The sequence below is a fragment of the Pygocentrus nattereri genome, chromosome 2, assembly GCF_015220715.1.
Source record: "Pygocentrus nattereri isolate fPygNat1 chromosome 2, fPygNat1.pri, whole genome shotgun sequence".
NCBI lineage: Eukaryota > Metazoa > Chordata > Actinopteri > Characiformes > Serrasalmidae > Pygocentrus > Pygocentrus nattereri.
Genome location: NC_051212.1, coordinates 4,603,316 through 4,629,882, shown reverse-complemented (window position 1 = coordinate 4,629,882; position 26,567 = coordinate 4,603,316). Strand labels below are relative to the sequence as shown.

The following is a 26,567-nucleotide window of genomic DNA, read 5'->3' as shown; positions in this document are numbered from 1 at the left end:
TACCTCTATTGTAGACAAGCCTACTGTCCTCCCACAGTCCTGCCACAGTAGACTTTAGAGTGAGATTGTCCAGTTTACTGGACTAGGAAAGCCCCTTCTAAGGATGTGTCTTGAAGGTGTCTTGCATGCTGGGTATTGTAGTGAGAGGACACTGATGACAGGGATGTAGGAGGACAAACAATGTTAAATGTCAGTTTCAGGCCAGAATGCCCCTTTCAGTAAAAGCAAGACTATCACAACAGAAAGTTTCAAATAATTGAAATCATTTGATTCTTGATAAGCATAATAAGTCACTTCACACATCAACCGACTATAGTATAAGCTGATCTCGCTAAAGAATGATTGGCGAGTAAGTAATTAGGTGACTAGCTACTGAGGACTGATGAAACTGGCGTTAATCCTCAGGCTAGTAGTTAATGTGAGCTAACTTTACATCTCCATCTACATCTACACTCCACTCTGTGTTGTAGAGTCTGCCTGGCAATTCATGGTCAAATGTTGAAAACGATATAACAACACAGGCAAACACTTCTCCACCAGCCAGGTGGTGTGGTTACGACTAAAACTTGATATATCGTGCAGCCGTACCAGATAGTGATGCTGGGCCAGGAGGGGGCTGTTTGGAGTTTGGCCGAGTTGGCAGAAAGGAGACGGAGGACAGAGGGGGCAGCTTTTGTTTAGGCTCCACGTAGTAATCCATGATTTTCGCTTTTGAACTGCCTTTATACTGGAGAAAAAACACAGTGTTAAACATGTTTTACATGTCATTATTAGCCATTAGTAAGTCCACTATTTGGTTACTTTATTAGAAACACCCAGCTTGTACTTCCACTAACTGGCCACTTTATCAGAAACACCTACCTTATACTTCTACCAAGTGGCCACTTTATCAGAAACACCTACCTTGTGCTTCCACTAACTGGCCACTTTATCAGAAACACCTACCCTGTGCTTCTACCAAGTGGCCACTTTATCAGAAACATCTACCATGTACTTCTACCAAGTGGCCACTTTATCAGAAACACCTACCTTGTGCTTCCACTAACTGGCCACTTTATCAGAAACACCTACCCTGTGCTTCTACCAAGTGGCCACTTTATCAGAAACATCTACCATGTACTTCTACCAAGTGGCCACTTTATCAGAAACACCTACCTTGTGCTTCCACTAACTGGCCACTTTATCAGAAACATCTACCATGTACTTCTACCAAGTGGCCACTTTATTAGAAACACCTACCTTGTGCTTCCACTAACTGGCCACTTTATCAGAAACACCTACCTTGTGCTTCCACTAACTGGCCACTTTATTAGAAACACCTACCTTGTGCTTCTACTAACTGGCCACTTTATTAGAAACACCTACTTTGTACTTCTACCAAGGAGCCACTTTATCAGAAACACCTACCTTGCGCTTCCACTAACTGGCCACTTTATTAGAAACAACTACCTTGTGCTTCCACTAACTGGCCACTTTATTAGAAACACCTACCTTGTACTTCCACTAACTGGCCACTTTATTAGAAACACCCACCTTGTTCTTGCACTATACAGTTACAGACTGTGGCTCATCTGTATGAATGTCAGTCCTCCTCTACTCCATTCATCATTAGTCAGTTTCTTTTTATATAATATTTATATTAAGTATATCATGTGGGTGGTGAAGGATGACACTGACAAGGTAGTGAGCACCCAAAAATACTCAAACAGCAGGGGCGGGCATTACTGCTACTGAGCGCAGACCGATTGGCGAGCGGAGCAGCTCATTGGCTGTTTGCGCTCACAGACATTGTGGATGTACACGTCTTCAGTCTCCTATAACTCGAGTTTAAAAGCTCTTAAAAATATAACAGCAGTGTTAAAACGTTTTATGCTGCTCTGTGTTCAGGAAATTAATGTATTGGTTTCCATTAAAAAAAATCTTTAAGCATTTACAAAGTATGACTCTGCTCAAATGCCCCACATCAGCCCGTTCATTCTGGACTCACTCAGGAGCGCCATCTGCCGTTCGAGACCTCGCAGAGCAGGAATCTCCTCTCTACAAGCTCTCTGGTAGATCCACCTATTCCGTTTAGCTCCGCCCATCACACGGAAATGATTAGACTGCTCTTTCAATTGGGCACAATACAGGGCAGCCAATCAGAACAGATCTCATTTACACACAGCACTTTTAAAGACACAGTAACAAAGACCACCTGTTTAATCCTAAAAGAGAGGCTGGGAAATATTCATGTAAAAATGAGTGATGGCTGTTTTTGGAACAGGGTCCCGTAGAACAGGTGAGTTCTGGGGGGACGGATGCGGACCCTCCAAAAACCCTAGTTTTTTTAGGTCTTTAAACATTTAGGTGATGTCATACGATGACGCAGGTGTTCAGTAATATAACTGTGAAGATACGAAGGTACAAACTGTATCTACTGTTGAATATGCGGCTCTCGTAATCGTACTCCAGCTGAAGAGATGAGTCCGTGAAGCCCATCAAAAGGTTCTGAACACAGGCGCGTCCTCAGGCTCTCTACACGCTCCGACTGAGAGGCTGAGCCAATCGCTGAAATAAAGTGCTTCTCTCAGTCCTGCACAATACCTGGCTTTTTCAGACACTGGAACAGCAGGTGGATAACCCCCCCCCAACAAACACACACACACACACACACACACACACACACACACCATGGGGTTCTGCTGCTCATTAGTGCTGTGAACTTTTCAACTCCATCAGCCTTTACGCACTCAGTCTTACGTGTATCTGCTGTAGATGTACACTGGTCAGGCGTAACATCCTGACCACCTCCTTGTCTCTACACTCACTGTCCACTTTATCAGCTCCACTTACTGTATAGCTGGTCTCTGTAGTTCTACAGTTACAGACTGCAGTCCATCTGTTTCTCTGATACTCTGTTACCCTGTTCTTCAGTGGTCAGGACCCCCATGGACCCTCACAGAGCAGGTACTGTTTGGGTGGTGGGTCATTCTCAGCACTGCAGTAACACTGACGTGGTGGTGGTGTGTTAGTGTGTGTTGTGCTGGTCTAAGTGGATCAGACACAGCAGTGCTGCTAGAGTTTTTAAACACTGTGTCCACTCACTGTCCACTCTATTAGACACTCCTACCTCGTCGGTCCACCCTGTAGATGTAAAGTCAGAGACGACAGCTCATCTGCTGCTGCACAGTTTGTGTTGGTCATCCTCTAGTCCTTCATCAGTGGTCCCAGGACGCTGTTGGCTGGATGTTTTTGTTTGGTGGGCTATTCTCAGTCCAGCAGTGACACTGAGGTGTTTAAAAACTACAACTCCTAGTTCTGCATTACGTCTGCATACGTGTCCATATGTATGAATTCAGCTCATGTAAAACGTCCATCTCTCACATCATTTATTTCCTGACCTGTTTCTGACATTTGTGGGGATTTTATGGGGATTTATTTATGGGATCACTTTCCAACCTCTCTCTATCCCTTTTCATCAAACAGGCTGTGCCTGATATATGTTAATGAGCTCTGTTCTAATTGGCTGCCTTATTGAGCCTCATTCAGAAAGCAGTCTGGGGTCTGAAACACTCCTCATAACTTCAGTGTGAGTCGGCAGGGCTAAACCGCGGTGGCTGAACTGGCGGATATATGCGAATGTGTTGTCATGACATCACAATAACACTAACAAGAAAGGAAAGTGCAGTTTTGGATAATATGGGCCCTTTAATGTACATCTACTCCTGAGCCCAGTCTCCAGTTGCACAAATACAGCTGGTATAATCTCAATAGGAAAGCACTGGCCAGTAGAATGGGACCTTCTGGAATAGCCGCCCATGGGCCTAAGGTCTCCATGCCCAATGCTGAGGGTGGTCTAGAGCAGTAGACACCCCCCCCTTCCCCTCCATCAGCGTGCTGGAGCTCCATCCAGTACCTTTGGGCTGAGTTGGAGTGATACAGAACTGATCAACACCTGACTTCACTAAAGCTCAATCAAATCCTCACAGCAATGTTCCAACATCTAGAATGAAGCCTTCCCAGAAGAGCAGAGGCTGTTACTGCAGCAAAGCAGGACAAACTCCCTAATAAAACCCTTTATTTCGGAGGAACTGCTGGAGGATCAGGAGTCGAACCTTCTGGACACCGAGTCCACGTCGCCCCCTGCAGTGCATGTAGCGTGTGCTGAAGTGACCGCTAGCTCCTCACCTTTCCCCGAAGGCCCTGTTTGGAGGAAGTGACATCAGCAGGCAGAAAGCCCAGCTCCTGTAGGTAACTCTCCAACGTCCTGCCAAGCAGAGCTTCATCCCCCTTCAGCTTCCTGTTCCCCCCGTCAGCCGCCTGAGCCCTGTTTAAAACAGCCACAGGTGTGAAAAGGTGGATGGAGCAGACCCGGAACCGCCCGCCGCGTTTCCAGTTCCACTTTCTAAACGTCCACTCAGCGCTTTACGGGAATATTATAAAGAATGAAAGCCTTGTGCTGAAGCTTTAGGGGTTAGGGCTGAAGTCAAGTGAGCTGACAGCATTGGATCACATCCCATTTCAGCTAGTTTAAAACTTTAACGAGAACCTGGATAAAGAAACGATATGACATAGTATCAAAAAAACAAATTACGTTAGACTCAATGAAAAACTGCACTAAACCCCACCGTGCTGGTACTATAGTAAACAATGCTGCCTCTGCTGACAGTACTATCCTTCCATATAACACACGGGCTGGTACTATAGTAAACAATGCTGCCACTGCTGACAGTACTAACGTTCCATATAACACACAGGCTGGTACTATAGTAAACAATGCTGCCTCTGCTGACAGTACTAACGTTCCATATAACACACGGGCTGGTACTATAGTAAACAATGCTGCCTCTGCTGACAGTACTAACGTTCCATATAACACACGGGCTGGTACTATAGTAAACAATGCTGCCTCTGCTGACAGTACTAACGTTCCATATAACACACTGGCTGGTACTATAGTAAACAATGCTGCCTCTGCTGACAGTACTAACGTTCCATATAACACACGGGCTGGTACTATAGTAAACAATGCTGCCTCTGCTGACAGTACTAACGTTCCATATAACACACTGGCTGGTACTATAGTAAACAATGCTGCCTCTGCTGACAGTACTAACGTTCCATATAACACACAGGCTGGTACTATAGTAAACAATGCTTCCTCTGCTAACAGTACTAACGTTCCATATAATACACAGGCTGGTACTATAGTAAACAATGCTACCTCTGCTGACAGTACTAACGTTCCATATAACACACGGGCTGGTACTATATTAAACAATGCTGCCACTTCTGACAGTACTAACGTTCCATATAACACACGGGCTGGTACTATAGTAAACAATGCTGCCTCTGCTGACAGTACTAACGTTCCATATAACACAGGGGCTGGTACTATATTAAACAATGCTGCCTCTGCTGACAGTACTAACGTTCCATATAACACAGGGGCTGGTACTATATTAAACAATGCTGCCACTGCTGACAGTACTAACGTTCCATATAACACACTGGCTGGTACTATAGTAAACAATGCTGCCACTGCTGACAGTACTAACGTTCCATATAACACACTGGCTGGTACTATAGTAAACAATGCTGCCACTGCTGACAGTACTAACGTTCCATATAACACACTGGCTGGTACTATAGTAAACAATGCTGCCTCTGCTGACAGTACTAACGTTCCATATAACACACTGGCTGGTACTATAGTAAACAATGCTGCCTCTGCTGACAGTACTAACGTTCCATATAACACACAGGCTGGTACTATAGTAAACAATGCTGCCACTGCTGACAGTACTAACGTTCCATATAACACACGGGCTGGTACTATAGTAAACAATGCTGCCACTGCTGACAGTACTAACGTTCCATATAACACACGGGCTGGTACTATAGTAAACAATGCTGCCACTGCTGACAGTACTAACGTTCCATATAACACACGGGCTGGTACTATAGTAAACAATGCTGCCTCTGCTGACAGTACTAACGTTCCATATAACACACGGGCTGGTACTATAGTAAACAATGCTGCCACTGCTGACAGTACTAACGTTTCATATAACACACAGGCTGGTACTATAGTAAACAATGCTGCCTCTGCTGACAGTACTAACGTTCCATATAACACACTGGCTGATACTATAGTAAACAATGCTGCCTCTGCTGACAGTACTAACGTTCCATATAACACACAGGCTGGTACTATAGTAAACAATGCTACCACTGCTGACAGTACTAACGTTCCATATAACACACAGGCTGGTACTATAGTAAACAATGCTTCCTCTGCTAACAGTACTAACGTTTCATATAACACACAGGCTGGTACTATAGTAAACAATGCTACCACTGCTGACAGTACTAACGTTCCATATAACACACAGGCTGGTACTATAGTAAACAATGCTGCCACTGCTGACAGTACTAACGTTCCATGTAACACACTGGCTGGTACTATAGTAAACAATGCTGCCTCTGCTGACAGTACTAACGTTCCATGTAACACACTGGCTGGTACTATAGTAAACAATGCTGCCTCTGCTGACAGTACTAACGTTCCATATAACACACTGACTGGTACTATAGTAAACAATGCTGCCTCTGCTGACAGTACTAACGTTCCATATAACACACGGGCTGGTACTATAGTAAACAATGCTGCCTCTGCTGACAGTACTAACGTTCCATATAACACACGGGCTGGTACTATAGTAAACAATGCTGCCACTGCTGACAGTACTAACGTTTCATATAACACACAGGCTGGTACTATAGTAAACAATGCTGCCTCTGCTGACAGTACTAACGTTCCATATAACACACAGGCTGGTACTATAGTAAACAATGCTGCCGCTGCTGACTGTACTAACGTTCCATATAACACACGGGCTGGTACTATAGTAAACAATGCTACCGCTGCTGACAGTACTAACGTTCCATATAACACACGGGCTGGTACTATAGTAAACAATGCTGCCTCTGCTGACAGTACTAATGTTCCATATAACACACGGGCTGGTACTATAGTAAACAATGCTGCCACTGCTGACAGTACTAACGTTCCATATAACACACAGGCTGGTATTATAGTAAACAATGCTGCCTCTGCTGACAGTACTAACGTTTCATATAACACACAGGCTGGTACTATAGTAAACAATGCTGCCACTGCTGACAGTACTAACGTTCCATGTAACACACAGGCTGGTACTATAGTAAACAATGCTGCCTCTGCTGACAGTACTAACGTTCCATATAACACACTGGCTGGTACTATAGTAAACAATGCTGCCACTGCTGACAGTACTAACGTTCCATATAACACACGGGCTGGTACTATAGTAAACAATGCTGCCACTGCTGACAGTACTAACGTTCCATATAACACACGGGCTGGTACTATAGTAAACAATGCTGCCTCTGCTGACAGTACTAACGTTTCATATAACACACGGGCTGGTACTATAGTAAACAATGCTGCCTCTGCTGACAGTACTAACGTTTCATATAACACACGGGCTGGTACTATAGTAAACAATGCTGCCTCTGCTGACAGTACTAACGTTTCATATAACACACGGGCTGGTACTATAGTAAACAATGCTGCCTCTGCTGACAGTACTAACGTTTCATATAACACACAGGCTGGTACTATAGTAAACAATGCTGCCTCTGCTGACAGTACTAACGTTTCATATAACACACTGGCTGGTACTATAGTAAACAATGCTGCCACTGCTGACAGTACTAACGTTTCATATAACACACAGGCTGGTACTATAGTAAACAATGCTGCCTCTGCTGACAGTACTAACGTTTCATATAACACACAGGCTGGTACTATAGTAAACAATGCTGCCACTGCTGACAGTACTAACGTTTCATATAACACACAGGCTGGTACTATAGTAAACAATGCTGCCACTGCTGACAGTACTAACGTTCCATATAACACACAGGCTGGTACTATAGTAAACAATGCTGCCGCTGCTGACTGTACTAACGTTCCATATAACACTCTGGCTGGTACTATAGTAAACCTTACATTTCATATTCCATATTATCTCAAAATATGGGAGAAATACTGTATGGTGGAATGCTAAAATGGCTAACATTAAAGATTAAAGATTATTACATTGTATTATGATATTTGTATGAAGTTGAAATCATCAAGATCTTAAACATTAAATAATGAACACCACACTAAACAACTAAGAATCATATTACAAGTTATCTTGAAAGGGCCAGTATCATACTGAACACTGCTGCCAGTATTTATTCCATATTTTCTGGAAATATGTAAGGAACTGCATAATTTTCCTGAACCATATACAGTACAACCCCAATTCCAATGAAGTTGGGACATTGTGTAAAACATAAATAAAAACAGAATACGATGACTTCTAAATCCTTTTCAACCAATATTCAATTGAATACCCTACAAAGACGAGATGTTTAATGTTAAAACGGATAAACTTTAAATTTTGAATTTGATGCCTGCAACACATTCCAAAGAAGCTGGGGCGGGGCAACAAAAGACTGGGAAAGTTGAGGAATGCTCAAAAAAACACCTGTTTGGAACATTCCACAGGTGAACAGGTTAATTGGAAACAGGTGAGTGTCATGATTGGGTATAAAGGGAGCATCTCTGAAAGGCTCAGTCGTTCACAAGCAAGGATGGGGCGAGGTTCACCACTTAGTGAACAACTGCGTGAGCAAATAGTCCAACAATTTAAGAACAACGTTTCTCAACGTGCAACTGCAGGAATTTAGGGGTTTCATCATCTACAGTCCATAATATCATCAAAAGATTCAGAGAATCTGGAGAAATCTCTGCAAGTAAGCGGCAAGACAGAAAACCAGCACTGAATGCCCGTGACCTTCGACCCCTCAGGCGGTGCTGCTTTAAAAACCCACATCATTCTGTAACGGATATTCCCACATGGGCTCAGGAACACTTCGGAAAACCACTGTCAGTGAACTCAGTTCGTCGCTCCAACTACAAGCTCAAGTTAAAACTCTGCCATGCAAAGCGAAGCCAAATATCAACAACACCCAGAAACGCCGCCGCCTTCTCTGGGCCGAGCTCATCTGAGATGGACTGACGCAGAGTGGAAAAGTGTCCTGTGGTCTGACGCGTCCACAGTTCACACTGTTTCTGGAAATCATGGACGTCGTGTCCTCCGGGCCAAAGAGGAAAAGGACTGTCCGGATTGTTTTCAGCGCAAAGTTCAAAAGCCAGCATCTCTGATGGTGTGGGGGGGTGTTAGTGCCCATGGCAGGGGTAACCTGCACATCTGTGAAGGCCCCATTAATGCTGAAAGGTACATACAGGTTTTGGAGCAACATCTGCTGCCATCCAAGCAGCGTCTTTTTCAGGGACGTCCTGCTTATTTCAGCAAGACGATGCCGAGCCACATTCTGCACGTGTTACAACAGCGTGGCTTCGTAGTAAAAGAGTGCGGGTACTAGACTGGCCTGCCTGCAGTCCAGACCGTCTCCCATTGAAAATGTGTGGCGCATTATGAAGCGCAAAATGCGACAGCAGAGACCCCCGGACTGCTGAGCAGCCGAAGCTGGACATCAAGCAGGAATGGGAAAGAATTCCACCTACAAAGCTTCAACAATCAGTGTCCTAAGTTCCCAAACGCTTATTGAGTGTTAAAGGAAAGGTGATGTAACACAGTGGGAAACACGCCCCTGTCCCAACTTCTCTGGAACGTGTTGCAGGCATCAAATTCAAAATGAGTGAATATTTGCAAAAAACAATGAAGTTTATCTGTTTGAACATTAAATATCTCGTCTTTGTAGTGGATTCAGTTGAATATCGGTTGAAAAGGATTTGCAGATCATCGTATTCTGTTTTTATTTATGTTTTACACAACGTCCCAAATTCATTGGAATTGGGGTTATAAGACAGCATTACTCAAATGATGCTAACAAGCTTTTGTACTGTTGCATGTTACCTTGAAATAGGTTTTAAACTAAATTAAAAAGCCCCAAAAGGTTAACACTGCACCAGACAATGCTAGTGCTGCTAACAATACCTTACATTAGTATTCCACATTTTCATGGAATATGCAAGATGTAAGAACATGTGTGACGCACTCTAGTACCGACTCTTTGCGGTGCTAAAACATCATCACTGTTTGGTCAAACGTAAACTTAAAAAGAGCATTTTTTGCACCGTCCAGTAATCAGCAGACTCACCTGGAGCTGAAAGCTGGGAGGGCGCTGCCGAGGCGCCGTAGAGGAATCTTAGGCAGTGCTAACAGCTCTCTAGAGATGACCTGTTGGGTGGTGTCATCCTGCCAGGTGTAGCCTGCCGTCAAACAGATGGAGAGAAAGAGGTGAACAAACAGAGCACGAGCTGACAAGCAGAGAAAGGAACCTCATTACGAGGAGCATCTGAACATCAGTGGAGGAGCAGGGTCCAGCAGGTATGCAGGCTTTCAGTGGACCGCTACCCTAATAATCTACAGCTGCAATGCTAACGGTTCCTATTCACTACGTTCAGGTGGAATCTCTCCCACACCTGCATCACCCACCCTGAAATCTGGGTGGGCAAACCTGAGCAAGGTGCTTTTCGCACCAAATATATTTATGAACATAAACATTTGAACACACTTTTTTTCCAAAACAACTGATCTAACTGCTCACCACGTGGACATGAGGGACAGGGATGCAGCCTCACTTCCCACTCTAATGGCGGAAATAAGACTCTTTGTGTTTCCGCAGTGACATGAAAACATGGCACAGGATTTTTTATTGTGAAATCTTTCACATTCAATCCAAAAATCAAACAAAAAAAGATATTCACAATAATCAAAACAAAAATGTAAGTATCATTTTTTCCAGTATAATTTTGGGGAATATGGTTTGGGACAGACGCCCATCTATAGAAAGAAACCTATAAATGATGGTTTTGTGTATATTAAGCGTATTACTGTCTCTATTAACATCTTGAATTGAGAACCATTTGTCACTGTGTAATTAGACCTCTGCATTTAACCCATCCGTGTAGTGAAACGCCCACATGCATGCACACTAGTGAACACACACACTAGGGGGCAGTGAGCAGACTTGCCCGGAGCAATGGGCAGCCCTATCCACAGCGCCACGGTTAGGTGCCTTGCTCAAGGAATATACCACAATAGAAAAACCGCTCAGCAGATCAACGCAGAGTGAATCAACACCTCACATCTATGCTTTTATTCTAGATATATCACATGATACAATACACAGGTGATGCTTATCAATATTATACTACTACTAACATATATATATACACTGCTCAAAAAAACAAAGGGAACACAAACAACACAATATAACTCCAAGTAAATCAAACTTCTGTGAAATCAAACTGTCCACTTAGGAAGCAACACTGACAATCAGTTTCACAGCTGTTGTGCAAATGGAACAGACAACAGGTGGAGATTACTGGCGATTAGCAAGACACACTCAATAAAGGAGTGGTTCTGCAGGTGGGACCACAGACCACTTCTCAGTACCTTTCTGCTTTCTGGCTGATGTTTTGGTCACTTTTGAATGTTGGTGGTGCTTTCACACTCGTGGTAGCAGGAGACGGACTCTACAACCCACACAAGTGGCTCAGGTAGTGCAGCTCATCCAGGATGGCACATCAATGCGAGCTGTGGCAAGAAGGTTTGCTGTGTCTGTCAGCGTAGTGTCCAGAGGCTGGAGGCGCTACCAGGACACAGGCCAGTACACCAGGAGACGTGGAGGAGGCCGTAGGAGGGCAACAACCCAGCAGCAGGACCGCTACCTCCGCCTTTGTGCAAGGAGGAACAGGAGGAGCTGCCAGAGCCCTGCAGAATGACCTCCAGCAGGCCACAAATGTGCATGTGTCTGCACAAACGGTTAGAAATGAGGATGGTATGAGGGCCTGACGTCCACAGATGGGGGTTGTGCTCACAGCCCAACACCGTGCAGGACGCTTGGCATTTGCCAGAGAACACCAGGATTGGCAAATTCGCCACTGGTGCCCTGTGATCTTCACAGATGAAAGCAGGTTCACACTGAGCACATGTGACAGACGTGACCGAGTCTGGAGATGCCGTGGAGAGCGATCTGCTGCCTGCAACATCCTTCAGCATGACCGGTTTGGCAGTGGGTCAGTAATAGTGCTGGGTGGCATTTCTTTGGAGGGCCACACAGCCCTCCATGTGCTCGCCAGAGGTAGCCTGACTGCCATTAGGTACCGAGATGAGATCCTCAGACCCCTTGTGAGACCATATGCTGGTGCGGTTGGCCCTGGGTTCCTACTAATGCCGGACAATGCTAGACCTCATGTGGCTGGAGTGTGTCAGCAGTTCCTGCAAGATGAAGGCATTGAAGCGATGGACCGGCCCGCCCTGTATTAAATCTGATGTATCTGATGTAGAGTCTGTAATCTGTTACATAATTACATAATTAGTTATGCAATTCCGTAATTATATTTACATATAAGCAAATGACAGCAATATAAACATCAAAGATTTTCTGTAATTTCTACAGTAATGAAATGTGTTCAAGCCAGAATGATCCTTTAAATTCGTTTCGCTTCTACGCTGTAGACTAGAGTTCAATCCCCACCTGGGCAAGCACCCTACACTATACTAATAAGAGTCCTTGGGCAAGACTCCTAACACCACCTTCACCTACTACACTGTAGACTAGGGTTCAATCCCCTGCTTGGGCAGCACCCTACACTATACCAATAAGAGTCCTTGGGCAAGACTCCCAACACCACCTTCACCTACTACACTGTAGACTAGGGTTCAATCCCCTGCTTGGGCAGCGCCCTACACTATACCAATAAGAGTCCTTGGGCAAGACTCCCAACACCACCTTCACCTACTACACTGTAGACTGGGGTTCAATCCCCTGCTTGGGCAAACGCCCTACACTACACTATTATCCAGCTACCTTTGTTGAATTGTGGGAAAACATTTGCACTGTATCAAACACTTATACTTATTATTGTAGCATTATTGCAGTAATTCACCAAAACATGCAGTATCGTCAGCTTTACTGTAAAGATAGTCTCCAAAAGTCTGTTTTCATTACTATCTGTGAACTAGAGTACGCGCAAAACGTTTGTTTATATTATATTATAATTTTTTGTTATGTCATGTTGAATTTGAATGTAGAAACTTCGTAAGTATCCTTTTCTTTTGTAAATATCTGTTTAACACTGTTACAGTAATGCTAATTTTTAGCTAGCTGCAGGAATCTGTCCCTATGGGATTTGCAGTGTCATGTTAGCACCAAGCTAACGGTGGGGTACATGTACTTTCCTACGCTATATAATACTGTATAGCTTGAGCTTAAACACTGAGTTTTGGAGCTTGTAAAACACACGTAAGATATTTTTACAGAGTATTTGACTCTTTAAGTTGTATTTAAGACTTTATTTAATTACAAAAACTTATGTATCTATATGTATGTGTATTTAGTGTATATATAATATTTAGAAAAGAATATCATCCATTTATGATTCATTGCAGATTACAGTAACATACTCCTGCCAACATGTAGTCTTGTAAAATGACAGTAAAGTATATCTTTACTGCAAATAAACATTACAGTATGAGTGCTGCAACTATTAATTAGTCATTTACTGTAAATTTACAGACTTTTTTATTTAGAGTTGTACTTCACTCATGTAAGAAAGAACAAAATACGAAAAGGTCACAGATTCTTTTCAGACTTGGTGAAGGTAAATGCATGTTTTCACTCCTCGTCAGTGCCTGTAGTGCAGTGGTTAAAAATGTATTTGTCCATCCGCCTCCGATTCCCCACCACGCTCAAACCCACACCTGCCTCCTGGCAGTGCTGCTCAGCATCTCTGCCTCATGTAATGATTCAGTCGGTCAGCTGGAACTACCACAGAGACAACAGCAGGACGAGGTCTGCCAGAGCGCTGCTGAAACACCAGAACAATTCCAAAAACGTCCAGGCAGGCAGCTTTTTACTCAGCTGGGCTCCGTCTTGGCTGCCCTCAAAAACAAAATTCCAAAACACCTACAAATTCAGTTCAGAGTTAAGAGATGGAAATATGTGCCCTTGTGCATCTTCCATCTCTCGCCGGTCAGGAGGTATTCTCCAGAGGGTTCTTTGTGCCGTTATGTCCGGCTGCTCGTGTCTGAGATGGCTCTCGGTGTTCGGATGGTTCTCAGAGGCCAGAGGCTGCTGATTAGGATTGCTGTTAAGGAGGGATTGGTGCATAGCAACGGCGCTCGACAGCATCTCCACAAGCCGGCAGAGACGTGCCCTCATTAGCCTTCTATCAGCATGACACATCCGCTGCTGCTAATCCGTTTACATGGCAACCTGGGAAGGGCTTTGCATGCCGTGTCACTTTTATCAGCAGCGCATCCGCAGAGGCCAAAACGAGGAAACACTTGAACCCATGAGGTCTCGGTTCTGGAAGAATGGTGGAGTCACAGTGTGTGTGCAATGATGGCAGGGACACTTGGTGTCATGATGACAGAGAGGATTTTACATTTACCAGCCCATTTATTAACCCTCTGGGGTCCACGAACTCGCACTGCTGGGTCTGATCCACTCAGACCAGCACAACACACACTAATACACCACCACCACGTCAGTGTTACTGCAGTGCTGAGAATGACCCACCACCCAAACAGTACCTGCTCTGTGAGGGTCCATGGGGGTCCTGACCACTGAAGAACAGGGTAACAGAGTATCAGAGAAACAGATGGACTACAGTCTGTAACTGTAGAACTACAGAGTGCAGCTATACAGTAAGTGGAGCTGATAAAGTGGACAGTGAGTGTAGAAATGAGGAGGTGGTCAGAATGTTACGCCTGATTGGTGTACGTAAAAATGTAGACTAGTAAAGCCATAAGCTTTTCGGTTGTGTCACAAACTACCTTTTTGAACAAGAAAACACTCGAATGGAAATATAAGTCACACAAAACAGTTTTACTTTATCGTTACTCTGATTAAACAAAAGAAAAAAGGGTGCTTGGTAATCAAAACAGAATTCTCAATGAGCTCTTGAACTCTGCTGAATCTACTGCAGTGCATCCAACAATAAAGGCAGCATGACGCCTCTTTTACACAGTGATAGGAAACACAGTGGTAGAAAAGACAGAAAGCTGTTCTGTTTCACTGCCCAAAGATTTAAACAAGTTTAACGGTGAAGTACTTGGTTTCAGGAGGTCAATGTAGAGAGAAATATGAACTGGCAGAGAAACTGTGACTGAAGATAGCATCATCTCTGTATTTGTACTTCGTGGCCAAAGCCAGTCTTGAGCAAACGCAGCCTCTAGTCAGCCGACTCGGCCACAGCTCTCAGAATGCAAATAAAGCTTCAATCCACACACCTTCCCCTCTGTTCCCCTCTGCTCCCACCACAGTGCTGAGCACCACTCTCGACACATCTCGGACAGAACCTCCCACAATGATCCGCCAGCAGCAGACAGCTTTCTAAGCTGGTCCAATCTGTTTCGGCTACTAATCATACAGAAGACGTTTTGAACGTTCACAGCCCCGTTAGCTGCGTCTGCACCTCTTGTGATTGGGTTTCAAATGGAGATGATCCTGCTTTTAAGGTTTTGTTTTTACTTCCGTCTGGTCAGCCAACGTCACTGGCCACTCAGGACCAGACGTCTATCACAGACTAAGAAGTACAGAACTGATGTTTCTGTCCAATTAAGTGAACCGAATGAACAGTGGACGCTCTTTTAGCCGCATGTGTATAGTGCGGGTGTGTGTGCCGAGTCACAAACCGAAAGAACACACGTACGAGTCTCACCAGTCACGACTAGTTCCCTGCAACAAAAGAATAATTTAGAGATATTATGCGTGTTCGAGACTTCCCACTTGTGAAGAATATTGATCAAAGCTTCGAGCGGCACAAGGGCCACCCTCAAAGCCGCTGAGTCTAAAGTGCCTGCCATTCAGGTGAAACCATCAAATAGGCACTTCTGTGGTTACTAGCCAATCTAAGATGCACTATAAATGACGTGAATTTATGATCAAAGATAAAAAAAAACGCTAGCCGGCTTGCAAAAGCACAGCCAGGTGCGGCTGCAGCTTGACCTGCTGCAGTTAGGTGACCGGCGACGTTCTCCATTATCAAAAAGAGCTAAAAAAGCCACGGCCAAAAAGCTCCGCAGCTGCCGCGCGAGGTCCTGCACCCGAACGCATTAATAGAAATTCTAGCAGCAGCATCCCGAGCCATTTTCCCTCCTACGCACTGACCCGGCCTGCTGCAGCTGCAGCCACAAAGTGCTCAAAACGGCCGTCCAGACAAAACGCCTCTAGTTTTTCCGCTAGTCAAACATCTGCATAGCCGAGTCCTAGAGAGAGAGAGGGCCTCTGGGTAGATTCAGACCGTGGCTGTCTTTCAACGACGCCCGTGTAAAGCATTTTGTTGCCGGGGAACAGATGCAGGGAGGCAGATAAATAAATAATTTCATATTCATAAACGCTCCGCTGAGGAATTCGCTAGCTGATAGTGTTGGAGCTGCTGCTGACATTTAGCATCGCGGGAGGCCACTCGAGGGACACGAAGAGCGAGTTATGAGGACCTTGACAAATTCTTGCTAAAAGCCTTGGATACGTTTAACGACTCTGTCTCACACTTTTCAGCTGATTATAGAAAATTTCTAAATGACTCGACTTGTAACTGGTGGCTGAGCGAAACTGAACTGAAGGCAAACGGAAACACTCGCTTCCCCAGACAGACGCAAACGTCTGTAGAGTGCGCATGTCTGGATTACGTTCCGATTCAAATGCTTGGTTCAGTCAGACATTTTCCACTTCCTGTGCCCACCATCTGTTCCCACTGCCCAGAAATCTGTAGACGACCTGGTACAGACTCAGGTGAGTCCTGCATATAACTGGGGCAGAGAATGGGGTAGTTTAATTTAACCCCAGCTTTAGAGGTGACCTGTGATGGACTGGCCATTGGGACAGTTCCCACTGGGCCACTATGTGTGCGCGCCGCTGAGAGAATGAGAGATGAGTGGTCGTTATTCTGCTGAACGCTGTTAGAAATGAAGGTTCTGTGTAGGTCATTTTTCAGTCATCAAGGTACAAACAACGTAAATGTTCCCTGAAAGGTACAGCGGTGGTTCTAAGGTCTGACTGTGAAGCTTAAATCAGGTTCTCCAGGTGAAAAGTTGATATTTGTTCCTTTCCACAACTAAATGTTTTAAATCAGAGCAGTAGAATAAAAGCCTGGATGCGAGGCGGGGTGAGTGGAGTCAGTACAGCTTAGAACAGATCATTTCAGTGGATTATGGTTCAGTTATGTTCCCTGACTAAAGGGACTGAGATGGAGCCTTGAGGGTCCCACCCCAGTGACAAGAGGGGTCCTACCCAATGGTAGTTTAGTACCATTTCTGAGAGTGTAGTCCTATATAACATGAATGGAGACAGTACAGAACCAACAGTGTGTGACAGGTGAACACTGGAGTGCACATATCTAGACACCTCAGGGGCCCATTGCACTCTCAGTGTGGCTGGGGGCCAATCCCCGAATGCCGCCGACCCCAGAACAAGGTGTAATGAATAACCGGGAAAGTAAAGCTGAAGGCTAACTAATCAGAGGTGGAGAGAAAACTTCCAAAAAGCACCATTGGAGGGGGTGGGGGGTAGTATGGGGGGGTGATAAAAAAAAACCCAGAAGGTTCCTTAAACAAGATGCAAAGCAATGAAGAAATTATTTTGATATCAGAGCAGGGAAGTGCAGGCAAAAAGTACAGAAGGGGTCACTAAGCCATTTTCATTCATTCTTACACAGTGAGGCTTAATGTACTATACACTGACTAATTAACTAGCTAGCTACCTTGGGGGTAATGGTCAGGGGTGGGGGGTCACTGTGGTTGTAGTGGGCTGGACTAGACAAATGTCCAAGCCCAAGTTTTATTCCCACACTCTCTGAAAAAAGGAGCAAAACAGTCACTGGGGTGGGATCCTCAGGGGTCCATCTCAGTACCTTCAGTCAGGAAACATCACTGAACCATAATCCACTGAGATGATCTGTTCTAAGCTGTACTGACTCCACACACCCCGCCTCGCCTCCAGGCTTTTACTCTACTGCTCTGTTTTAAAACATGCGGTTATGAAAAGGAACAAATACCAACTTTTCACCTGGAGAACCTGATTTAAGCTCCACAATCAGACCTTAAAACCATGGTGGTACCTTTGTGGGAACGTTGATGAGCGAAAAATGTACCTGCACAGAACCTTCATTTCCAACAGTGTAGTCCAGCGCTGGTTAGCGCCACGTGTGAAATTCACTGTTTCATGACTTAATAAACCCTAATGAGAACTGTGCCCCAAATCACCTTTCTGGGGTTCTCACTGTGTTCTACTGTACCCAGAGGAGAGACTTGCTCCAAATAAGACCTCCTCTGTTTCTGCAACTCCTGAGAAGCACCTGCCAGTTTTCTCACGTTGATCAAAATATCGTCTCACAGATGGATTACCTCTTTGTGTCTAACTCTTATCAGCCATAGCTGAGCAATATGTATATAAGAAAAAAAGTCTAAGATCTCACCATTTTCTCTTCTACCTCTCAGAAATCTACCAGCAATCTATCACTGTAAAACCTCTGGATGTCTTATTTATCCCTAGACTGTCTTAAATAATCGGCCCTTATGGCCCTGTTTCTATAAAATTTGGGTCGCTGTACAACATGTAACAAATGTACATAAAAGACAGAATGCAATGGTATGCAAATCATGTAAGTCCTATATTTCATTGAAAATAGTACAAAGATATCACATCAAATGCTGAAACTGAGAAATGTCATTGAACATTTTACATTTATGGCATTTGGCTGACGCTGTTATCCAGAGCGACTTACAGTTTGATCGTTTTACACAGAAAGGCCAAGGTGGTGTTGGGAATCTTGCCCAAGGACTGTTATTGGTATAGTGTAGGGTGTTTACCCAGGTGGGGATTGAACCCCAATCTACAGTGTAGTAGGTGAAGGTAGTGTTGGGAGTCTTGCCCAAGGACCCTTATTGGTGTAGTGTAGGGTGCTACCCAAGCAGGGGATTGAACCCTAGTCTACAGCGTAGTAGGTGAAAGTAGTGTTGGGAGTCTTGCCCAAGGACTCTTATTGGAGTCAAATCAAAGCACATAGCCTTGCAGTCTTAATAGACAAACACTGGCAGTAGAGTGTTGTACTGATGAGCTCAGTAACTTTAAAGCCAGCACTGTCACAGGACATCACCTCTGCCACAAGTCAGTTTGTGAGATTTCTGTCCTGCTAGATCTACCCCAGCCAACTGTAAGTGCCATTATTGTGAAATGGAAGCACCTCGGTCCAACAACAGCTCAGCCACGACACAGTAGACCACACAAACTCACAGAGTTGGCGGCCACGTGCTGAAGTGTCTATTCTCTGTTGAAACACTCACTAAAGAGTTCCAAATCACCTCTTGAAGCAACATCAGCAAAAGAACTGCACAATAGAAGTTGCATGAAATGGGTTTTCATGGCTGAGCAGCTGCATCACATCCTAAGGTAAAAATGCACAATGTCAAGCACCGCAGAAAGTGGTGTAAAGCACCACCACTGGACTTTGGACCAGTGGAAACAGTCTATGGAGTGATGAATCAGCTTCTCTATCTGTCAGTTTGATGAACAAGTCTGGGTTTGGCGAATGCCAGGAGAACGCTACATGCCTTACTACACTGTGCCAGCTGTAAAGTTTGGTGGAGGAGGGATAATGCTTGGGGTTGCTTTTCAGGGGTTGGCTTAGACCCCTTAGTTCCAGTGAAGGGAAATATTAATGCTTCAGCACCAAGACATTCTGGAGAATTATATGCTTCCAACTTTATAGGGACAGTTTGGGGAAGATCCTTTTCTGCTCCAGCATGACTGAGCCCCAGTGCACAAAGCAAGGTCCATAAAGGCCTGACTGGGTGAGTTGATGTGGAAGAACTTGAATGGCCCTCACAGCGCCCTGACCTCAACCCCGTCAGACACCTTTGGGATGAACTATAACAGAGATTGTGAGTGACACCCTCTCGTCCAACACCAGTGTCTGACCTCACAAATGCTCTTCTGGAGGAACGGGCAGTAATCCCTACAGACTCACTACAAAATCTTGCAGATATCTTCCCAGAAGAGTGGAAGCTGTTATAGCTGCAATGGGGGGACCAATTCCATGTTAAAGCCAATGTGTTTAGAATGGAATGTCATAAAAACTCCTGTAGGTATAATGTACAGGCCCCCAAGGTCTCCCGATCTGACCCCCTTAGACTTTTATCTTTGGGGTCATCTGAAGGCAATTGTCTATGCTGTGAAGATACGAGATGTGCAGCACCTGAAACTCCGGATACTGGAAGCCTGTGCTGGCGTTTCTTCTGCGGTGTTGCTCTCAGTGTGTGAAGAGTGGGAGAAGAGGGTTTGCTTTGACAATCCAACACAACGGGCAGCACTCTGAACACATTTTATAAGTGGTCAGAAACTTGTAAATAACTCATGAAAGAATAAATTTACATTAAAACCAAGCACCTTTGTTTTTCTTGTGAAATTCTCAATAAGCTTGATGTGTCACACGACCCTCTTCCCATTGAAAAAACTAAACATGGATCCAAAATGACCGACTTCACAATGGCCACCATGGTCACCACCCATCTTGAAAAGTTTTCCCCCTCCCATATACTAATGTGCCACAAACAGGAAGTTAATATCACCAACCACTCCCATTTTATTTGGGTGTATCCATATAAATGGCCCACCCTGTATAGTTTTCTCCATATAATGTATATGAGGATTTCATTGTTCAATTGCAAAAGTAAGTAGTTAATTCCAGTGGTCATTTCATGTTAAACAAAGCATGTAATGGATACAATTTTCTTTTCAGAGCAGTATTAAACGTTCTTCAACATAAAAAACCAGATGAAGAGCTGTAAGTTGCTCATTGATGGTCTAAACTAAACATGTATAAAATCAGACCTCAGAAAATCCTATGGCTGAATCTCAAATGGCTCACTGTTCCTTATATGGTGCATGTGAGTTCTGAATTTTTGGCTTTTAAACCAAAGTATTGTGCTTCATGTCCAGTGTGAATTGTGCACACATGGCTGAATCCAGAGTGGTTCTCTGTTAGACACACTGAGCTCTGTCTAGATGCAGTAGCTGTTATTTTGAGACCTACATGCTGCACTTTGTAGGGAGAAGGGACCTGTTAGATTCTGCTCGAAATGGTTGGCAGCACCTTACATGAATAGTGTGCGCTGACTGGCTGAACTGATTTATCAGGTTCTGCTGGGGAACAGCGCTGGAGTTTGACTGTTTCTGCTGTAAAATGTGAATGTGCGATGCCTTGACAATGAATAATACATACACACACAGTATCTAACAAAAGTGAGTGCACCCCTCACATTTCTTTTTAATATTTTATTCTATCTGTTGATGGGACGACACTATAGAAATGAACCTAGGATAGAAGTTAAAGTGGTCAGTGTGCAGCTTGTATAGCAGTGCAGATTTACTGTCCTCTGAGAAGAACTCAATACACAGCCATTAATTTCTAAATATCTGGTAGCACAAGTGAGTCCACCTCACAGCAAACGTGTCCAGATTGTGCCCAGTTGTGTTGTCGTCCCTCCGTGATGTCGTGTGACTCGTTAGAGTTACAGGGTTCCAGGTGTGAACGGGGAGCAGGGCTGTTAAATTTGGTGTTTTGGGTACAGTTCACTCATACTGGCCACTGGATGTTCAACACAGCACCTCATGGCAAAGAATCTCTGAGGATGTGAGGAATAGAACTGTTGCTCTCCACAAAGATGCCTAGGCTATAAGAAGACTGCGGACACCCTGAAACTGAGCTATGTGGTGAAGGTCTGAGCAGTGGTGAAGGTCATACAGCGGTTCTCCAGGACAGGTTCCACTCGGAACAGGCCTCGCCAGAGTGCACATGTTCAACATCATATCCAGAGGTTGGCTTCAAAAAATAGATGCATGAGTGCTGCCAGCATTGCTGCAGAGGTTGAAGAAGTGGGAGGTCAGTCTGTCAGTGTGTAGACCATACGCCGTACATTGCATCAACTCAGTCTGCATGGCCATTATCCCAGAAGGAAGCCTCTTCTGAAGCTGATGCACAAGAAAGCCTGCAAAGAGTTTGCTGAAGATAAGCAGCCCAAGAATATGGATTACTGGAACCATGTTCTGTGGCCTGACAAGGCCAAGATAAACTTGTTTGGCTCAGATGGTGTCCAGCATGCGTGGTGGTGCCCTGGTGAGGAGTACCAAGACAACTGTCTCCTGCCTACAGAAGATAAAGTTGATGAACTGGCCAGGTACGTCTCCAGACCTGAACCCAGTTGAGCACTTGTGGGGTGTCTTCAAGCAGAATGAGGAGGGGCACAAGGTGTCTAACATCCACCAGCTCTGTGGTGTCATCATGACGGAGTGGGAGAAGATTCCAGTAGCAGCCTATATATATATATATGTGTGTGTGTGTGTGTGTGTGTGTGTGTGGTTCTACATATGCCATATTTATTACATACTTATTTCCACTTATTTTACTCTTTATACAGTGCTTCTTCCTTCACACAAACACAATGATGTTATGCACACACACTCTCGCTCACACTAGTGTGTTTGTGTGTGTTAACCCCAACAACCAGAAGCTTAGCCATGTCATCTTTCACCATTTCTAATAAAAGCTGCAGTTTTTTGGGGAACAGCATATGACGTCATGGAAAGCAGAATAAAGTCACCATTAAATGTTCATGATTTCATCAAACTGGACACCATGAAGAAAGACCCACTAAGGTAATCGGTCAGCATAAAGTGGTCATTCAGGCTGAAATCATGAACTTCACGTTTATGGTCACTGCTCCTTCCATCCAAACCCTCAAACACGCACGTCAGGCCACATTAAACCCATTCCAGCAGACTCTCCCAGAGCTCACAGCGAGGACAATCAGAGAATACACATCAGAATATCAGGTCTGTTACAGCCAGCCAACTTGACAATAGTGGAGATTCCATCTCTGCTACTGGGCTGTGGTTCTCTCTTATACAGTTCACTTTACTTCAATTCACTTCAACTTTATTTTCATTCTCATAGTAAAGCAAGTCTAGAGTAGTAGTAGGATAGAAAAATATATATAGTTAAAAATATAAATATTCCGGTAAATAAATAAAACCACATTTGGCCACACAAGAGGCATGAATGAAAACCCAGCCCTGTTTTTAACAAATGCTGGGAAGCAATAAAAAGGATGGGGAAAATGCTTAATGTTAAAAGGGCTCAGTAACTCTGAGATTAATAACCCATCACATTTATTTATCAGTCTACTCAGGCTTTAGCAGAGCTCATGTGTGGGGTTGCATAATTGGTTCATTTTGTCACCTAACGGCATTAACTTATCACGTTACTCCCATTTTCAAGCTTTATTTTATGTATTCTGAATGTGTATTCCTAATACTTTTAGTTACATCCCAAACCTGGCAATATCTGTGACAAGAAGATAGGAGCTCAAAAGCAGAAGAAAGTGGAGGCCTTGTATCAGAAGCTATTTCCCTGATTTGCTAGGAGGTCTAGACTAATAAGTATTCTTTAAACTGGTGCTGTCGATGCCCTGAAATTTGCTCACAGGAGTCAAAATTTGCCTGCATTCTCCGAAAGAGGCAAGTAACGCAGAACATTTGACGCCCGTAAATAAAAGCACTGCAAAACATCTTACACATTGTCTGATTGACATTAAGGAGGTCAACTTGTTGAGAAAATAAGCCTTTGCTGCCCTTTTCTATTAATAAAATCAGTATGTTGGTGCCATTTCAGCTTATTGTTGAGGATGACCCCAAGATATTTGTAATTAGCGACAAAATTCATAGGCTGACCTTAGAAGGTCATCAAACAGGGGTAAGGAGTATTTCTTAAAACCAATTCATATCTCTCTAGTCGTGGAAGTATTCCATGGTAGAAGGGTATCTTCACACCATGCAGTGATTTAATCTATAACAGGATCGTGCTCCTCCTCTTCTCATTTAGGGAGGCTGACAAGTGGCAGGAGAATCCTCAGCAAACTGAACAAAGTTGGAGTGTAGTTGCATCCACAGTAATTTTATTAAGCAATTTCATGAAGTAAAATTATTTCACTATACTGGCAGATATTTTTGCTGGTTTGCTGGTCAAGCACATTTCTGAAAACAAGTAAAATGATCTGCCACTATAGTGAGACAATTGCTTGAAATAAGGTAAATGATCTTAAATCAAGCATACAGCAATCTCAACAGTAGAAATACTAGATTTATTGACTATATTTGAGGTCAATTTACTTGTCAGGATATCGCTTTCTGCATCAGGGCTTCTTTTACCCTGAGCTCAGGCCACATCTACACATGACCACTGAATACATGAATTAAGTGAGATAAAGAAAAGAAATGCCAAATGAATATTATAAAATATGATTACTTTATAATATTACAAAAGATATATAATACACATTGTTGTCCCCAGGAGTCGTGTCACTGGTGTTACCGCATGACAAAAAAATCTCTTATTTTGAAATAAAAGTCACACCGGTGACATCAACTGACTTCGGTTTACCTCTTTTCTGAGGATCTATGAAGAAAAGCACATGGTGAGTCCACTGTGTCCTTCAGTTATCAGAAATTTTAGTTTCATTAAGCTCATGATGTCATATGAGGCTTTTAGCTGACGTCACTGGTGTGACCAACTTTCTGAGGTAATTGTGAAAATAGAAAATAGAATATAAATGGATTAAATGACATTTCACTTGATATTCCATGACTGACGTGTGGTTTGATGCTCTGTAGCCATAATTTTGTAACATGCATTTTTCATTAAAATGTCACTGGTGTTACCTTTATTGTGTGTAACACCAATGGCAATCATTAACACCAGTGACAGTTACTTGGTGGGAAATAGGCTTACATTAACGTGTTAACTGTACTAGTCCTCTACCTCCAGTGCTAAAACTAAAGCATCAAACTTCAGATTTTAACTTGTCTTGGCTGACTGACTAGACCTGAAGTGGGTTGTGTAAATTGGATATTGTTATCATGAAAATATGATATGATGGAGAGAGATGAAGAGATCCTGAGATGATTATCACAGTTACTGAGAGAGGTGCTGAAGCTGCTAACAGACTACTGCTGAAGAGAGTAAAGGCAGAATACACAGTGGTCATCTATCATTTTAGGCTGAATCAGTTTTAGAGCATCAAGAAAAAGAAAAATAAATAAAATCACAAAAAGAGAACCTATAAAGGACTGGAATGTGCATGAGGATAGTCAGCGGCGCCACTTCACCCCAATTATAACACCATGAAACAAAAGCAAACTCTCTACTTATTAAACTTTACCCTTTACTCTCTACCCTTCAGAACAAACTCTTTACTGTCAGTGAAACTTCACTCTTTACTCTCGACCCTTTAGATCAAACTTTCTACCGTCTACTGTTACGCTTCACTCTTTACTCTCGACCCTTTAGATCAAACTCTCTACTGTCTACTGTTACGCTTCACTCTTTACTCTCGACCCTTTAGATCAAACTCTCTACTGTCTACTGTTACGCTTCACTCTTTACTCTCGACCCTTTAGATCAAACTCTCTACTGTCTACTGTTACGCTTCACTCTTTACTCTCGACCCTTTAGATCAAACTCTCTACTGTTACGCTTCACTCTTTACTCTCGACCCTTTAGATCAAACTCTCTACTGTCTACTGTTACGCTTCACTCTTTACTCTCGACCCTTTAGATCAAACTCTCTACTGTTACGCTTCACTCTTTACTCTCGACCCTTTAGATCAAACTCTCTACTGTCTATTGTTACGCTTCACTCTTTACTCTCGACCCTTTAGATCAAACTTTCTACTGTCTACTGTTACCCTTCACTCTTTACTCTCGACCCTTTAGATCAAACTCTCTACTGTCTACTGTTACGCTTCACTCTTTACTCTCGACCCTTTAGATCAAACTCTCTACTGTTACGCTTCACTCTTTACTCTCGACCCTTTAGATCAAACTCTCTACTGTCTCCTGTTACGCTTCACTCTTTACTCTCGACCCTTTAGATCAAACTCTCTACCGTCTACTGTTACGCTTCACTCTTTACTCTCGACCCTTTAGATCAAACTTTCTACTGTCTACTGTTACGCTTCACTCTTTACTCTCGACCCTTTAGATCAAACTTTCTACTGTCTACTGTTACGCTTCACTCTTTACTCTCGACCCTTTAGATCAAACTCTCTACTGTTACGCTTCACTCTTTACTCTCGACCCTTTAGATCAAACTCTCTACCGTCTACTGTTACGCTTCACTCTTTACTCTCGACCCTTTAGATCAAACTCTCTACCGTCTACTGTTACGCTTCACTCTTTACTCTCGACCCTTTAGATCAAACTCTCTACTGTCTACTGTTACGCTTCACTCTTTACTCTCGACCCTTTAGATTAAACTCTCTACTGTCTACTGTTACGCTTCACTCTTTACTCTCGACCCTTTAGATCAAACTCTCTACTGTTACGCTTCACTCTTTACTCTCGACCCTTTAGATCAAACTCTCTACCGTCTACTGTTACACTTCAGTCTTTACTCTCG

The 26,567-nt window shown here is 43.7% G+C and overlaps 1 protein-coding gene across 1 annotated transcript in view; it reads right to left on the bottom strand.

Moving 5' to 3' along the window:
• ptprn2 (protein tyrosine phosphatase receptor type N2) overlaps nucleotides 1-26,567 on the bottom strand; it is a 460,965-nt gene that overhangs the window by 314,292 nt on the left and 120,106 nt on the right. The window contains exons 4-6 of the mRNA XM_037546545.1: nucleotides 10,201-10,312; nucleotides 4,168-4,306; nucleotides 589-727 (exon numbers count right to left, since the gene is read on the bottom strand). Of these exons, the coding sequence (XP_037402442.1) occupies nucleotides 589-727; nucleotides 4,168-4,306; nucleotides 10,201-10,312 (390 nt within the window). The remainder of the gene's footprint in view (nucleotides 1-588; nucleotides 728-4,167; nucleotides 4,307-10,200; nucleotides 10,313-26,567) is intronic.